Genomic DNA, 15,030 nt, shown 5'->3' on the forward strand with positions numbered 1-15,030 from the left:
AATTGTTTGTTCGGATTGCTGCTGTTGCATGTAAATAAACTGTTATTTTTCAATCAAAAAACATTTTTTATTGTTGGGGTAGTGTTTTATAGAAGTTTAGGTGTTTGTAGAATCACTCATACAAAAAAAAAAAAAAAGTGCCAAATTCACTAGAGTGCATGAAATAACATCGTTTCACAAAAAGCTTGATTTCTCCGTATTTTGGAAGAAAATAGAGGATTTGGGTGAAACGAAGCTGTTTTCTATTGTTGATTACTGAAGATTCGAATAAGGTAGAAACAAACTTTTTTTTTTTAGATGAAAGATGAGACTTCAATCTTTCATTTGGTAGTATCCGCGTTTCCATAGTCCTAACACAACATTTTCTGTGGAGCTTGAAAGATTGGTAAAATTCTGTAAATCAGCTGGCAGTATAGGGGTTACCTTTTCTGAAAATGGCTGGCAGTCAAAGAGTTAAAAAGTGCATTTTCCTGAGTGAAACCGGCAGACTGGGCCTTTAAACTCATAACATTTGGTGGTTAAATCTCATCCCTGATAATAAACATTCAGTTTACCTCAAAATGCTTGTTCAACTTTGATGGCGAATTTTTAAACTGCACATTCACCACAATAAACTGGAGCTCTTTTCAATAAGTCCAATTTAAACTTTACAATTGTATCGGGATCAAAACACTGAAAAAAAGAATGAGAGTTTCGATTCCAACCGCAGCAAAAATGGCGACATCTGCCGATGACTTGTGGCATTGCTTGCGCTGAAGCCCCCGGACAATTTCCAGCAGCCAATCGTAACGCAGCGGGGGCGTGTCCTGCCTGACTTCCGCCGCACGTCTCTGTTCGTTTCTTCACGTGCTCACTGCCGTGGCCGGCGGCCACATCGCGTTTCATCAGACGTCCTCTGCTAATTCATTCTTTCTTATTTGGTGTTGTACTGAACACACAGGACTCCCATCACCATTTTGAAGTCTGCGACACCATTTATTAAATGTCGGCGTGTGTTTAAACTCGTCTCGGTGCACGTTGATGCTTCTCGGCCGAGTTAGCTTCGCTTAGCTTAGCTTAGCTCGCTAGCCGCTAACAAAGAGAAGCACATAACACGTGGTCAGGAAAAGACCGAGTGTGACTTTGTTGGCATTATTGTGCCAAAATGTCGGCGAGAACGACACCAAAGGACGAGGAGGAACATTTTGGAGTCAAAGAAGAGAACGAGCAACATTTTCAACCGCTGGACGACGTTTGCGAGGAGTCTCGAATTGTGCTACACGCAGCAGGTTTGTACACTTCTTATTACTCTCCCTTGCTTAGCACTACTATATAGCGTTAAAAAAAACACTGCAGTCCTCATTATTGTACATAGTAATTAAATTCAACTGTTATTTTAAAGAGTGAAATAAATTGATTTGATTGGTTGATTCCGGACAGGGGCCGATTATACAGTCATGAGACAGTCATACCAATGTATCTGACAAGACGTGTGCGATTTTAAGAACACTTAGGTGCACAATAAGACTGTATTAAAACGGTGGTACAATACTGCAAATTATTATTTTTTTTGTCGGTATACATAGCCTTGTTTCCCACATACATTTTTTTTTTTACAAAACAGTCACAGTTTTGTCATGATTACTGCATTATTACATTCAACTGCTGTTGCAACCAGTGTTAATTTTGACTAGAAATTTTAATTTAGTTTTAGTTATAGTCTTTTGACTAAAATTAACAAGTTTCAGTCATAATTTAGTCTTCTGATTGTATTTTAGTTTTGATCCAATTTTAGTCGACTAAATTCACAGTTTAGTCTATTTTCCTTCAGCATACGTTTAAACTTTTATGCAGAAAATTATAGCACACCTATTTGTGACTTTAGTTTAACACGCAAGACACATTTCATACAATGGTGTCTTTATTGTTTCAATGAATCATGTTCAACTGACAATAATGTAACTTTTTACCTGAATAAGAAAAAGTGCATAATTAAATTGCTTGAGATTAATCTTACAGATGCACAATTTATGTTTATGTACAGCACTTTGTATACAGCAATGCCTGTTCTTAGAGCGCTTTATAAATAAAGTTGAGTTGAGTTAAAGTGCAGTGAACACAACATTTTTTGAGTGGTTCTTTTCTCATTCATTCCGATTGGATTGTGTGAATTTTCACGACTGTGTTGTTTTCATTTTCATTTTAGTCATTGACGAAATTGTCAGTCAATTTTAATCATAGTTATTGTCTGAACGAATGGCTTCTATTTTAGTTTTCATTTAATTTTCGTCAGGAAAAACAATTAGTCACGAAAATTATGATGTCAATTTTTCGGCGACAAAAATATCACTGGTTGCAACTGTAGCATTCACGAAGACGGTAGTCAATGACAATCGATTCCGGTTTGCAAATCAGTGCCGAGTTCATATGGGCATATATGCGAACTGCGCACAAGACGACACGTGAAAATGGAATGAAGCGGTTGAGCTTAATTAAGGTAAATTAATGAGTTAAATTCAACGGTTATAAGCGGTTCCGAAACACAGTCGACTCCGCGTACCCATGTTCCCCTCCGGGAACCTGGTTGACGTCCCGCTCGTGAATGCGTCTGATTATCCGTCTTTTACACGAATACAAAAAGTTAGTATTCCTCGTTGGAGATCGTTGCTGAACCATTATGATTTGACGAGGGGTTCTTGACCTGGTTAAAATAGTCCGTGTGCCACGTCATCCTGTGCTTCCAGCATGTGAGCAGTAATAATTTCGTCTACAAAATTTTTTGTTACGAACATTTTTTTTCAGGCGAAAATTCAACACTAAAGTAGAAGCCATTCATTGAGACTAGTGTTGTTGCGATACCCTTTTTTTTGGTCCCCGATTCCAATACCCAGTTTTTTCGTATCGATGCTGGTACCGTACCGATACCAATGGGTTTTTTTCCAACATGAAAATTGAAAAAACTGCCCTACCATTGGTTCAGAACATTCAAGGGCCAATAGGATATCTTGGCTCGGCATGCAGTGAACATGTCACACATCAGTGAATGTCGTGCACACGCAAGAAACAAAATGTTGGACCAAATGTCCAATATTAGTGTCAGAAATAATGGTATCGGCATGTTACTTGTTAGTACTCTGGGCCTCTCCCGAGACCAGAATCGGTATCGGAACAACACTAATAGACTATAATTAAATTGATTGACAATTTTCTCAATGACTAAAACGAATTTCGAAAACAATACAGTGACGAAAATTCACACAATCCAACCAGAAGGAAGGAAACGTGTGTTGGAGAAAAGGACCACTCAGACACTGTTCAGTGCCACTGCACTTTGTTTAATGTAATTTCATGAATAAATTTCATATTATTTATTTCATTGTGCAGCTATAAGATTAATCTCAAGCAATTATGCACTTTTTATTTAAATGAAAACTAAGTGATATTAGAAAATGCAATTTCTGGAGAAATTGCGGGTGAATGCAGTAAGGGTGAAATAAAAACCTGTGGAATGATTAGGAAGAATATTGAATGACCTGGAATGCTATACAGTGACCTGGAATGACCTGAACATGCTAAATTGAATCAGCAATGGAGGAAAGATTGAGGACTGGGGTAAGCAATGGAGTAAGGGTCACTTTCTGTTGAAATTAGGTCACTTTCTGTTGAAATCGGGCCACTTCCTGTTGAAATTGGGCTACTTCCTATTGATAGGTCACTTCCTGTTGAAATCGGGCCACTTCCTGTTGATTCTAAGTCACTTCCAGGTCACTTCCTATTGAAACAGGTCACTTCCGGGTCACTTCCTGTTGAAAACAAGTCAGTTCCTGTTGATTTTTGGCCATTTCTGGGTAACTTACTGTTCAAATCAACAGGTCACTTCCTATTGAAATCAGGTCACTTCCGGGTCACTTCCTGTTGAAAACAAGTCAGTTCCTGTTGATTTCAGGTCACTTTCTATTGAAAGCAGGTCACTTTCTGTTGAAATTGTGTCACTTCCTGTTGATTTCAGGTCACTTCCTATTGAAATCAGGTCACTTCCTGTTGATTTTTGGCCATTTCTGGGTAACTTCCTGTTCAAATCATCAGGTCACTTCCTATTGAAATCAGGTCACTTCTGGGTCACTTCCTATCGAAAACAAGTCAGTTCCTGTTGATTTCAGGTCACTTCCGGGTCATTCCTGTTGAAAACAAGCCACTTCCTGTTGAAATCAGGTTATTTCCTGTTGAAATCAGGTCACTTCCTATTCATGCCGGGGCATTTCCTGGCGAGAATCCCTGGTGTACCAAATCAATTGGCCAAGATGGCCGCCACCCCGAGTGAGACTCTTGGACGTAACTTAATCAATTGGCCAAGATGGCTGCCGCTGAGGGCAGGCGTAGGGTACAAAATAGCGAATTGTGGTTAAGGTGTGAATTTTGGAACTAAAAAAAAGATGGAGAATTGGTGGACTACATTGAAGTTGGAACAAAGTGAATCGGATGAAAAATGTGGAAGTAAATGTGAAATGTAGAATCTCCCATTATGAATACATTGGAAAAAACGTGTACGAAATCGGGAATTGCGCGTAAGGCATGAATTTTGGAACAGGAAAAGAGCTCGTGGTATGATTTGGTGGAATGTATTGACGTTGGAATGAAGTAAATTGGATGAAAAATGTGGAAGGAAATTTTTAGTCTTCCATGCAGAATGCATGACGAAAAATTGGGTACAAAATCGGGAATTGTGGGTAAGGCGTGAATATTTGGAATATGTTTAAATTGAAAGATGAGAATGGGATGAATCATGTGGAAGTAGGGGTCTTCCAGCCTAACTATGGTTACAAATAGGTGTTTTAATTTTCTATGTAAAAGTTGAAATGTATGCGGATGGACAATATCAACTCAACTCAATTTAGTCGACTGATTTTTGAAAATAAATTTTAATTTAGCAATTTTAGTCGACTAAATTGACAGTTTGGTCTATTTTCCTACAGCATACATTTCAACTTTTATACAGAATTAGAACACACCTATTTGTAACGGTAGTTTAACACACAAGACACATTTCATACGATGGTGTCCTTTTATTGTTGTAAGGAAACGTGTTCAACTGTCAATAATATAACTTAGTTTTCACCTAAATAAAAAAAAAAAAAGTGCATACAGTGGTTACCTCTACTTACAAAATTAATTGGTTCTGGAAGAAAGTTCTTAAGTAGAAAATTTGTAAGTAGAGACGCATTTTCCATGTAAATGCCCTAATCCGTTCCAAGCCTCCCAAAATTCAACGGCCCGGGACAGTTACAAAAGTACACCTCGAAGAGAAGAGGATTCGCGAAGTTGGCAGTCACGCCACACAGACTGTAATTGAGGACGAACAACGAGCGTAGACCGTCAAATCAATGTTATTGTCTGTCAATTAAAGACTAACGAGCAGAAGATGGAAAAATAGTGACTTTAGTTTTAACGGTAATGTTACATATTGAGGGTGCTGGTTGCTCATGAAGGGCAAACAATTCACATTTATCAATATTTAGTTTCAGGCCTGATGCTCTGGAGAATTGATGAAGAGATCAGCCAGGGCCATGTTGAAAACAAGCTATTTCTCCACTGTTTTAAACAGATTTGTGAATAATGATGAAAGTTATATTCTAATGCTAATTGCTGCAAAATGCAAATGGATAGAAATATACTTTTGTTTCCCTGATGAAAGAAGAGACTAATCTTTCTTTTGGTAGGTTCCATATATTTATGGCAATAGAATACAACATTCTGTGGGCCTTGCAAAATCAGTCCAAATCCAGTAAAACAGGCGGTTGGCTTCACTCAAAATGGCTGCCAGTCAATGAGTTCATAAAAAAAAAAAAATGTTTTTAATAATAATTAAATTACATTTAAATTCCATACAATCTCCAGTTAATGTGATCATTTCTAAAACCTTGCACTCAAAAAATTGCAACTAAAAATTCGACTAAAATAAAGAAGAAGAAAAAAGAACACGAGCAAAACTAACTGAATTTGAAAAACAAAATTGCACATAAGAGCTGGGCGAGTATGCTCATAGCAGTTTTCAGCATCGAGTTGATACCGGCCTTATTTGAATTGAAGGTCCGTGCTTCTCAATGCTGGTCCTCGGGGACACCATCCAGCATGTGTTCCCATGTCTCCCTCAGCCAACACAGGTGAGGCTCGTGAAGCCGGCTTCTCCAGAACTTGCTGATTCCTGATCATTTGAATTGCCTGTGCTGGGTGAGAGGGACATAGAAAATAGACTGGAGAGGGGGAAGCCGAGGACCGGGGTTGTTTTAATTGGAAGGGATACCTGATCTACGTACACAAAGAAGCTTATATCTTCAATCACAACAACAACAAACTGTTTTGCGTACGGAAAAAGCAATTCCACAATTACGGATACAACTCACCTGACTTTTGGCAGCGCTATTCGGCCGTTTAAGAAAAGAAAAAGTGTAGTCAGTAGTGCATAGAATTTACCGGCACTTGACTAGAACTTTTCCTGGCTCAAAGTTTAAAAAAAAAAAAAAAAAAAAAAAGACCAGAGACTCTTGGGTGGATTTACAGTCTGAGGTGCAAGGTCAGCAAGGATGTTAAAAAACAAACAAACAAAAAAAAAAAACCTGTGCTACTCATAATTCTGGGGTACATTATCACAATTCATTATAATCCACATTTATCCAGATTTCTCCTTACTTTGGAAGCATGTCTTATTTTGGTATATTTGAATTTGATAATAATGTCGATACACAGTTTCATTTGATAAATCTTATGATTATTCTAGCGAAGATTACACATAAGAAACAATCCTTTATTGATTTTTTTTTTTGTATCCATGAGAAATTATTTTTTGTCGTTGTCTGTGTCCAAAAGCTGTAAAAACGTATAACTATTGCAAACTTATCATTTATTTATATGATTTTGTATCAAACTATTTTCTTTTCTTTCAGTTTTACTATTGATTTTATTTGGTTTAGCTTTTGTATGTTTTAACTTCCCTGGCGTGTTCTATGTTCTCATTGTTTATAGTGTATACAATGATTGTATTATTTCCCCCCCCAATAGTTTGTATACCGATTGAGTGAATAGAGATTTAAAAAATAAAAAACTAAACTGGGCTACTCGTATGTACAGGAGATAAACATGTTTCTTCTTATTCGTCCGAGTGCAGTTTAAAGGTCTATTTATTTTTATTATCCAAATGAATCTAGAATTAAACGTATAATTTTATGAGCTTTTTTTTAATTATTATTTTTTAAGTAAAATTAAATATTAACATTTTCGTGACATGAAATTTGTCCAACTGTATTTGCCGTAGATTTCACGTGGTAGCAGAAGAGCGACTCCATTCCAGGCACGACGCGTTTACGTTCGGCTTCACGATAAAAATAATTCAACACGAATTCGTACGGAACGAACTGACACATCGACACTTTGCCCCGTCACTACTTTATTGAAGTCAAACATAATTGCTACGTTTCGTGTCTGGTTCAATCGTATCTCTCGGCCCTCTTTATTTTGTCTTAGCTTAGCTTAGCTTAGCTTGGCTTAGCTTAGCTTAGCTTAGTTTAGCTTAGCTTGCTAGGCGCCAAAAACCGAGACGCGTTTGCTATCGACAAATTGGCTCAGCAGACGTCAATCGTGAGCGTAAAGTGTCGTGAATATCGTGTGAAGATGTTCACAATGGCGAAAGTCAAGTACGAAGAGGAGCTTTGTGGAGCACAGGAGGACAACGAGCGACAACGTCAACTGCTGGACGCCGTTTACAAGCAGCCTCGAGTTGTGTTGAACAGAGCAGGTTTGTCACTTGTTTCATCGACACTTTTCAACCATATGTACGTTTTTATTTCTGTAATGACTCTTCACCGGGTCACTTTGTTACGATACACAGTTTTTTTTCTTCAGTCGGTTTGGTACATTTCTCAGTCGATACGAATTGGATTTAGCAGAACTGCAACTGAGGTAAAGCTAGCCGCCTTTTCTTTTTACGCGGTCAAGTCAGCCGTCTTTTCTTTTTACGCGGTCAAGTCAGCCGCCTTTTCTTTTTACGCGGTCAAGTCAGCCGCCTTTTCTTTTTACGCGGTCAAGTCAGCCGCACTTCATTTTTTTCTGTTCGCCCTTTTCTAGGATTTACGGTAGTGTGCTCGAAGAGACGCTGGCGCGGAGAATGTGACCGAGAACACCATTGGGTTTTCAAAATAAAAGATCGGTTTTCAAAAATAAAATTGAATTCAAACGCAGTTTAAAGTATGCTTGGTTTTATTATTATTATTATTATTATTATTATTATTATTATTAATAATAATAATAATAATAATAATAATAATAATAATAATAACAGTTTAAAAGCTGTTTCACAATAACAGTACCAATTCAAATTTCACTGGGAATGCACTCTTGTGGGGTGATATTGAGCAATAACATTGATATGTACAGTATTAAGTTAACGGTAATTTAAAATGAAGGAAAGGTTCAAATTGAGAAGAAAATAGGTGTGTGTCATCGAGCAGACATGCCACTTTGAGGCAGAACTAATTTGGGGTCAATAGGTCATCTGACCTAGAAGCTATTAAGCAGAAAATAAGTGGAAGTCTAAAATGAAAAAAGAAAATAAAAGGTGTGCATCATCTATCAGACATGGCACTATGATGCTGCATTGGTTTGGGGTCAATAGGTCACATGGCCTGGAAGCTATTGAGCTAAGAAGCTGAAATTTACAGATAATGAGAAAAAAAATTGTTAAAAATAAGCGGAGGTCTTTTTTTTTTTTTTTTTTTTTTAAGGCTGTATGCAAATGAATATGTACAATTTTCTCTTGTTTCCTACAATATTAGTTGCTGATGTCATGTTGATCAAAATGTATGCTGTGTTGACCCTAGTCTCACACCTTGACTCCGCAACATTTTTGCATTATTTTTTTTGCATATTTATTTTTTTTCCACAATGAAAAATGGTTGAACAAGTTACAATACGTCAACCATATTTCTATATATTCCCAGTAGACTTTTTTTTTTTTTTTTTTTGGGCAAATGTTAACTTTTAATAATCAAAAATCAATTCAACCAATGAGCAACCCGTTTTTTGAAATTTGTGTTTTCATCTCTAATATTCTAATATAATTATGGTGAAAACAGTGCCTCTGGATTGGCAGACCGGGGTGGTGGTCCCCTTTTTTAAGAAGGGGGATCGGAGGGTGTGTTCCAACTATAGAGGGATCACACTCCTCAGCCTCCCTGGTAAGGTCTATTCAGGGGTGCTGGAGAGGAGGGTCCGTCGGGAGGTCGAATCTCGGATTCAGGAGGAGCGGTGCGGTTTTCGTCCTGGCCGTGGAACAGTGGACCAGCTCTACACCCTCAGCAGGATCCTTGAGGGTGCGTGGGAGTTCGCTCAACCAGTCCACATGTGTTTTGTGGATTTGGAGAAGGCGTTCGACCGTGTCCCTCAGGGAGTCCTGTGGGAGGTGCTTCGGGAGTACGGGGTACCGGGGCCCCTGATACGGGCGGTTCGGTCCCTGTTTAGTCCGCATTGCCGGCAGTAAGTCGGATTCGTTTCCGGTGAGGGTTGGACTCCGCCAAGGTTGCCCTTTGTCACCGATTCTGTTCATAATTTTTATGGACAGAATTTCTAGGCGCAGCCGAGGCGTTGAGGGGATCCGGTTTGGTGGCCTCAGCATTGCATCTCTGCTCTTTGCAGATGATGTGGTGCTGTTGGCTTCTTCAGGCTGGGATCTCCAACTCTCACTGGAGCGGTTCGCAGCCGAGTGTGAAGCGGTTGGGATGAGGATCCGCACCTCCAAATCCGAGACCATGGTCCTCAATCGGAAAAGGGTGGCGTGTCCTCTCCGGGCTGCTATAAAGGGCCCTCACAGCCCGGGCCACATTGGGGTATTTGCACATTGGGGTACTTGCACGTTGGGGTACTCGCACATTGGGGTACTGGCACATTAGGAGCAAAATTTCTTTAAACATGGCATGATAAACCTTTACATGTGGATTTTTTTTGCCAGGTGTGATGTGTGTGTCAAGCTCAATGGGGTTTGGTGATTGTTAAGATCTGCAAAAATCAGCGTCCTTTTTTATTTTTAGGGAATGAGTTGACCTGATTGGTATTTTTTGCAAAAGTATATATACCCGTCATCGCTCATACTCATTGCACGATGTTGCTTTTATTGTCCATATAGGCTATCAAAAATAAATAAAGCAAAATAAAAAAGTACATATGTTTGGATCGGTCTGATACCAGTGAACATCTTGAGTAGTGGAAAAAGTAAAAGAATATTCATAAATTACTTAGTTATTACACTTACAATGAGTTCACAAATTTTGTACAAAATACCGTAAGTGTGTTTTTTTTTTTTTTATGCCTTAAGGACTAGGTGACGCTGTATTTATAACTGAATTTTGTCGCAGAGATACCTTCACGCCTTGACTATAAATATCCATGTCAAGTGTGGGATTTTTTTAAGCATGCACCGGGGAGTTATTAAGTACATCCTGCATTCACGATACTGCTTTTAACGTCCATAGAGGCTATCAAAACTAAATAAAACTAAATAAAAAATACTTATGTTTGGATAGGTCTGATGCCAGTGAACATTTTGAGTGGTGGAAAGTAAAAGAATATTCATAAATGACTTAGTTATCACACTGAGAATGAGTTTACAATTTTTGTAAAAATACCGTAAGTGGGGTATTTTTATTTTTATTTTTTCATGCCTCAAGGGCTAGGTGGCGCTGCATATATAACTGAATGTTGTCATATAGATAGCTTCAGGCCTTGACTATAAACATACATGTCAAGTTTGGGATTTTTTGGAGCATGTACAGGGGAGTTATTAAGCATATCCTTTTTCAGTGCAAAACACAAATTTTGATGTCCCGCCCTCATCATATAGTATTTCGAAAAGTCAAGATTTTTCCCCCTGTCGTTGGCTCAGGTCTTGACATGGTCCAGGTCAAGTCTTAACTCAGTCGGATGAAACGTGTAGGAGAAGTGGGCAAAAGTATGCCCCCTGTAAATGTGCAAAAATCGTCAAAAATGGGACATTCAAAAATTCGTAGCTCACTTCCTGTTCATTTTAGCATATGGGTCCAAGAGACTTGTTTGTAGGTCTAGGGCTCCCTCATACACCTAAAAATATTCGTCGTTCTTGCTTAAACGTACAACCGGGGCTGCGTCGTTAAAAATTTCTAGGGGGCGCTATTGAGTCATTTTTGTAAAAATAGCACAATCAACAATAAAATATTGCTCATTTTACCAGGCCAGATGTGTGTACCAAGTTTCATGAGTTTCTGTGCATGTTTAGACCCTCAAAACCGACGTTGTTTTCTTGGCGAACAGCGCTTAGCCACGCCCACAGCAATTCGCGAAAACTCACAAACTTCGTGTTGTGACATCATGAAGGCCGAAACCCTCATCTGAGCAAATCTGAGGTAGGTCCAGTTAACGTGTTTGGACAAAAACGTAGAAGAAAATTCGTAAGAAAAAAAATGCCACTAGGTGGCGCTATCAGTAAGATGAAATATAAGTTCGTAGATGTCTTTAGGGCTGGACTCTCATCAAATGTGTGAAATTTTGAGAAGATAGGATCATCTCGGTCAAGTTAATGCAGCTTTTATATTCACGAAAAAATCTTCAGACTTTGCGTCACCGTAGCGGCCACGCCCTTTGGCGAAAAGTTACAATATTCGGTGTGGGGCATGATCAACATCTTAAGGCTTTTCTGACCAATTTTCAACTGGATCCCTTCAACGAGCTCAGCACAGTAGCTAAAAACGTAAAATATGACTTATTGTTACCACTAGGTGGCGCTATATGTATAACTGATTTTTATCATATAGATGTTTTCAGGCCGTGACTATTACGTTGCATGAGAAGTTTGAGATTTTTTTGGAGCTTGAACATGGGAGTTATTAAGCATTTGCTCTTTCTGGACAAATGAAATTTTAAAGGCAATATTTGATGCCCCGCCCCTGTCATATAGTATTTCGAAAAGGCAAGATTTTTTGCCCAGTTGTTCTCTCAGGTCTTGAGATGATAAATGCCAAGTTTGAAGTGAATTGGATGAAAAATGTTTGCAAAGGGGGAAAAAGTATGACCACAGTGAATGTGCCAAAATAGGCCAAAATTGGACATTAAAAAATTCATAGCTCACTTCCTGTACATTTTGGGGAATGGCTTCCACTGACTTTTTTTGTGCGTCTCAGGGTGCTACATGTGCCTGACAATTTTCGTAGCTCTAGGTCAAACGGGCCGGGAATGGTTTTTATTTTTCTACGCTAGGGGGGCGCTATAGAGTCGCATTGTTATGACAACTACAAAATATCAAATTTTTCGCCGGGCCCGAAGAGACTGCAAAGTTTGGTGAGTTTTCGTAAATGTTTAGGCCCTCAAAAATGCGATCGTTTACGGAGAAGAAGAAGAAGAAGAATTCTTACAAAAACAAGAGGGACCTCGCAGCGGTCGCTGCTCGGGCCCTAATTAAATCAATTACAACCACAGTGCAGGCTATGTTAAAAAAAAAAAAAAAAAAGTGACAAAAAACACTGACACTCATTCACATTGTTTTTTGTGCAAATGTTCCAATGGTGGTTGAGGGGATGGGGTGGGTGGGGAGATGATCGATACTGGCTTCCACCGTGTAAGTGACACGGGCTCGGAAGCATTTGTTTGTGTGTGTTGAATGTGTTGTGTGTGTGTTGGGGGCGGGGTCGATATATCTATACATGGCTTTATGTATCGATATTGGGATATGAAAAGGCGTATCTATACGATATCGATATATCAATATTTTGAACCCAGCCCAAGTTAATTCAATTGAAATAGAAAGGGTGTATGAAAACAAATTCCTTGTAGTAGTTATTGATGATAAATTATTTTGGAAGCCACACATAGAAAATGTTAAAAGGAAAATGTCAAAAAATCATAGGGATACTCTATAAAACTAAGGATGTCCTGAACATGAACTCATTATATACATTATACAGTTCATTATTCTTACAATATCTGACCTATTGTGTGAAAATCTGGGCAAATGCAAATAAAACAAACACCAACTCTGTATTCAAATTGCAAAAGAGAGCTATAAGAATTATTAATTAATCAAAATATACTGAATCAACACATCCATTATTTATTAAATTAAATACAATGAAATTTTATGACTTGGTTGAGTTTAAATTAGCACCAAATTAGACACAGTCCTTATGATATAAGGGGTGCACATGTCTATAAAAAACAAAAAACAAAACAAGAACAAATATTAAGCAAAGGTGTGTATCTGTTAGGTGTTAATTTGTGCAATCATTTGGGAATTGCCCTGAAAGGATGTGACTCACTTGTTGAGTTTAAAAAAAAATGTTTAAAAGTTTAAAAAAAATACTTGTGTATAGATTGTTATTCATTCACTCATGTGGCCCATGTGATAAACTTCAATATAAAATACATAACATCACAATAAATTAACTTTACCAAACCATGTGTATCTTGTGTCTCGCAGATGTCAGTGAAAAATATATTTTTCCTGAGCGGCAGGAGCCAGAGTTCCCTGGCGTGAAACAGGAGGAGGACTTGGAGCCTCTTCAAGTTAAAGAAGAGAAGCGGCAACAGCCTCCCAACATCAAAAAAGAGGAGCAGCTGCCACCATACATTGAAGAGGAGGAGCACTTCACAGAGTTGCCCGAGACTGGTGTCCATTTGAAGACTGAAGATGAACGTCAATATGAAGAGAACAAAGGGGCGGAGTCTCCAAGCAGACAACAAATGACAAATGATGACAGCCGGTTAGCTCTTATGTCAGATGGTGAAGACGCGTCACACGCTGCTCACACTGCTGAAGATGAAGAGTGTGACGATGATGTGACATGTCCCACTGATGGCAAACGGTGGAAATGTTCTCAGTGTGGAAAAACCTTTGGTTCCAAGTCTCAATTGAGAAATCATGCCATGGGCCACATTGGTGATAAACCTTTTGTCTGCTCAGTTTGTGGTCGAAGTTTCTCTAGGAAGGAAACTTTAACAACGCACACGCGAACCCACACCGGAGAGAAGCCTTTTGCTTGCTCAGTTTGTGGTCAAAATTTTGCTCAGAGGGTACACTTAAAAACACACACAAGAACCCACACTGGAGAGAAGCCTTTTGCTTGCTCAGTTTGTGGTCGAATTTTCTCTCAGAAGGGATCCTTAAAAATCCACACACGAACCCACACTGGAGAGAAGCCTTTTGCTTGCTCAGTTTGTGGTCAAAAATTTGCTTTCAAGGGATACTTAAAAATACACACAAGAACCCACACTGGAGAGAAGCCTTTTGGTTGCTCAGTTTGTGGTCAAAATTTTGCTCAGAGGATACACTTAAAAACACACACAAGAACCCACACTGGAGAGAAGCCCTTTGCTTGCTTGGTTTGTGGTCAAAATTTTGCTCAAGGGGGAGACTTAAAAATACACACAAGAACCCACACTGGAGAGAAGCCTTTTGCTTGCTCAGTTTGTGGTCGAATTTTCTCTCAGAAGGGATCCTTAAAAATCCACACACGAACCCACACTGGAGAGAAGCCTTTTGCTTGCTCAGTTTGTGGTCAAAAATTTGCTTTCAAGGGATACTTAAAAATACACACAAGAACCCACACTGGAGAGAAGCCTTTTGCTTGCTCAGTTTGTGGTCGAATTTTCTCTCAGAAGGGATCCTTAAAAACCCACACACGAACCCACACTGGAGAGAAGCCTTTTGCTTGCTCAGTTTGTGGTCAAAATTTTGCTCAGAGGGGACACTTAAAAACACACACAAGAACCCACACTGGAGAGAAGCCCTTTGCTTGCTTGGTTTGTGGTCAAAATTTTGCTCACAGGGGAGACTTAAAAATACACACAAGAACCCACACTGGAGAGAAGCCCTTTGCTTGCTTGGTTTGTGGTCAAAATTTTTATTCCAAGGGATACTTAAAAATCCACACAAGAACCCACACTGGAGAGAAGCCTTTTGCTTGCTCAGTTTGTGGTCAAAGATTCCCAACAAAGGGCAACGCTGAGAGGCACAAGTGTGCTGGTGAGAAAAGCGGTTGA

At 38.9% G+C, this 15,030-nt stretch overlaps 1 protein-coding gene across 1 annotated transcript; it reads left to right on the plus strand.

Moving 5' to 3' along the window:
• The first annotated feature begins 5,098 nt into the window (after positions 1-5,098).
• On the plus strand, positions 5,099-15,030 carry LOC144006332 (uncharacterized). The gene is made up of 2 exons (XM_077505126.1): positions 5,099-7,768; positions 13,469-15,030. The coding sequence occupies exons 1-2, from the start codon at positions 7,645-7,647 to the stop codon at positions 15,028-15,030; spliced, it is 1,686 nt and encodes a 561-aa protein (XP_077361252.1). The 5' UTR covers positions 5,099-7,644.

The sequence above is a fragment of the Festucalex cinctus genome, chromosome 1, assembly GCF_051991245.1.
Source record: "Festucalex cinctus isolate MCC-2025b chromosome 1, RoL_Fcin_1.0, whole genome shotgun sequence".
NCBI classification, from domain to species: Eukaryota; Metazoa; Chordata; class Actinopteri; order Syngnathiformes; family Syngnathidae; genus Festucalex; species Festucalex cinctus.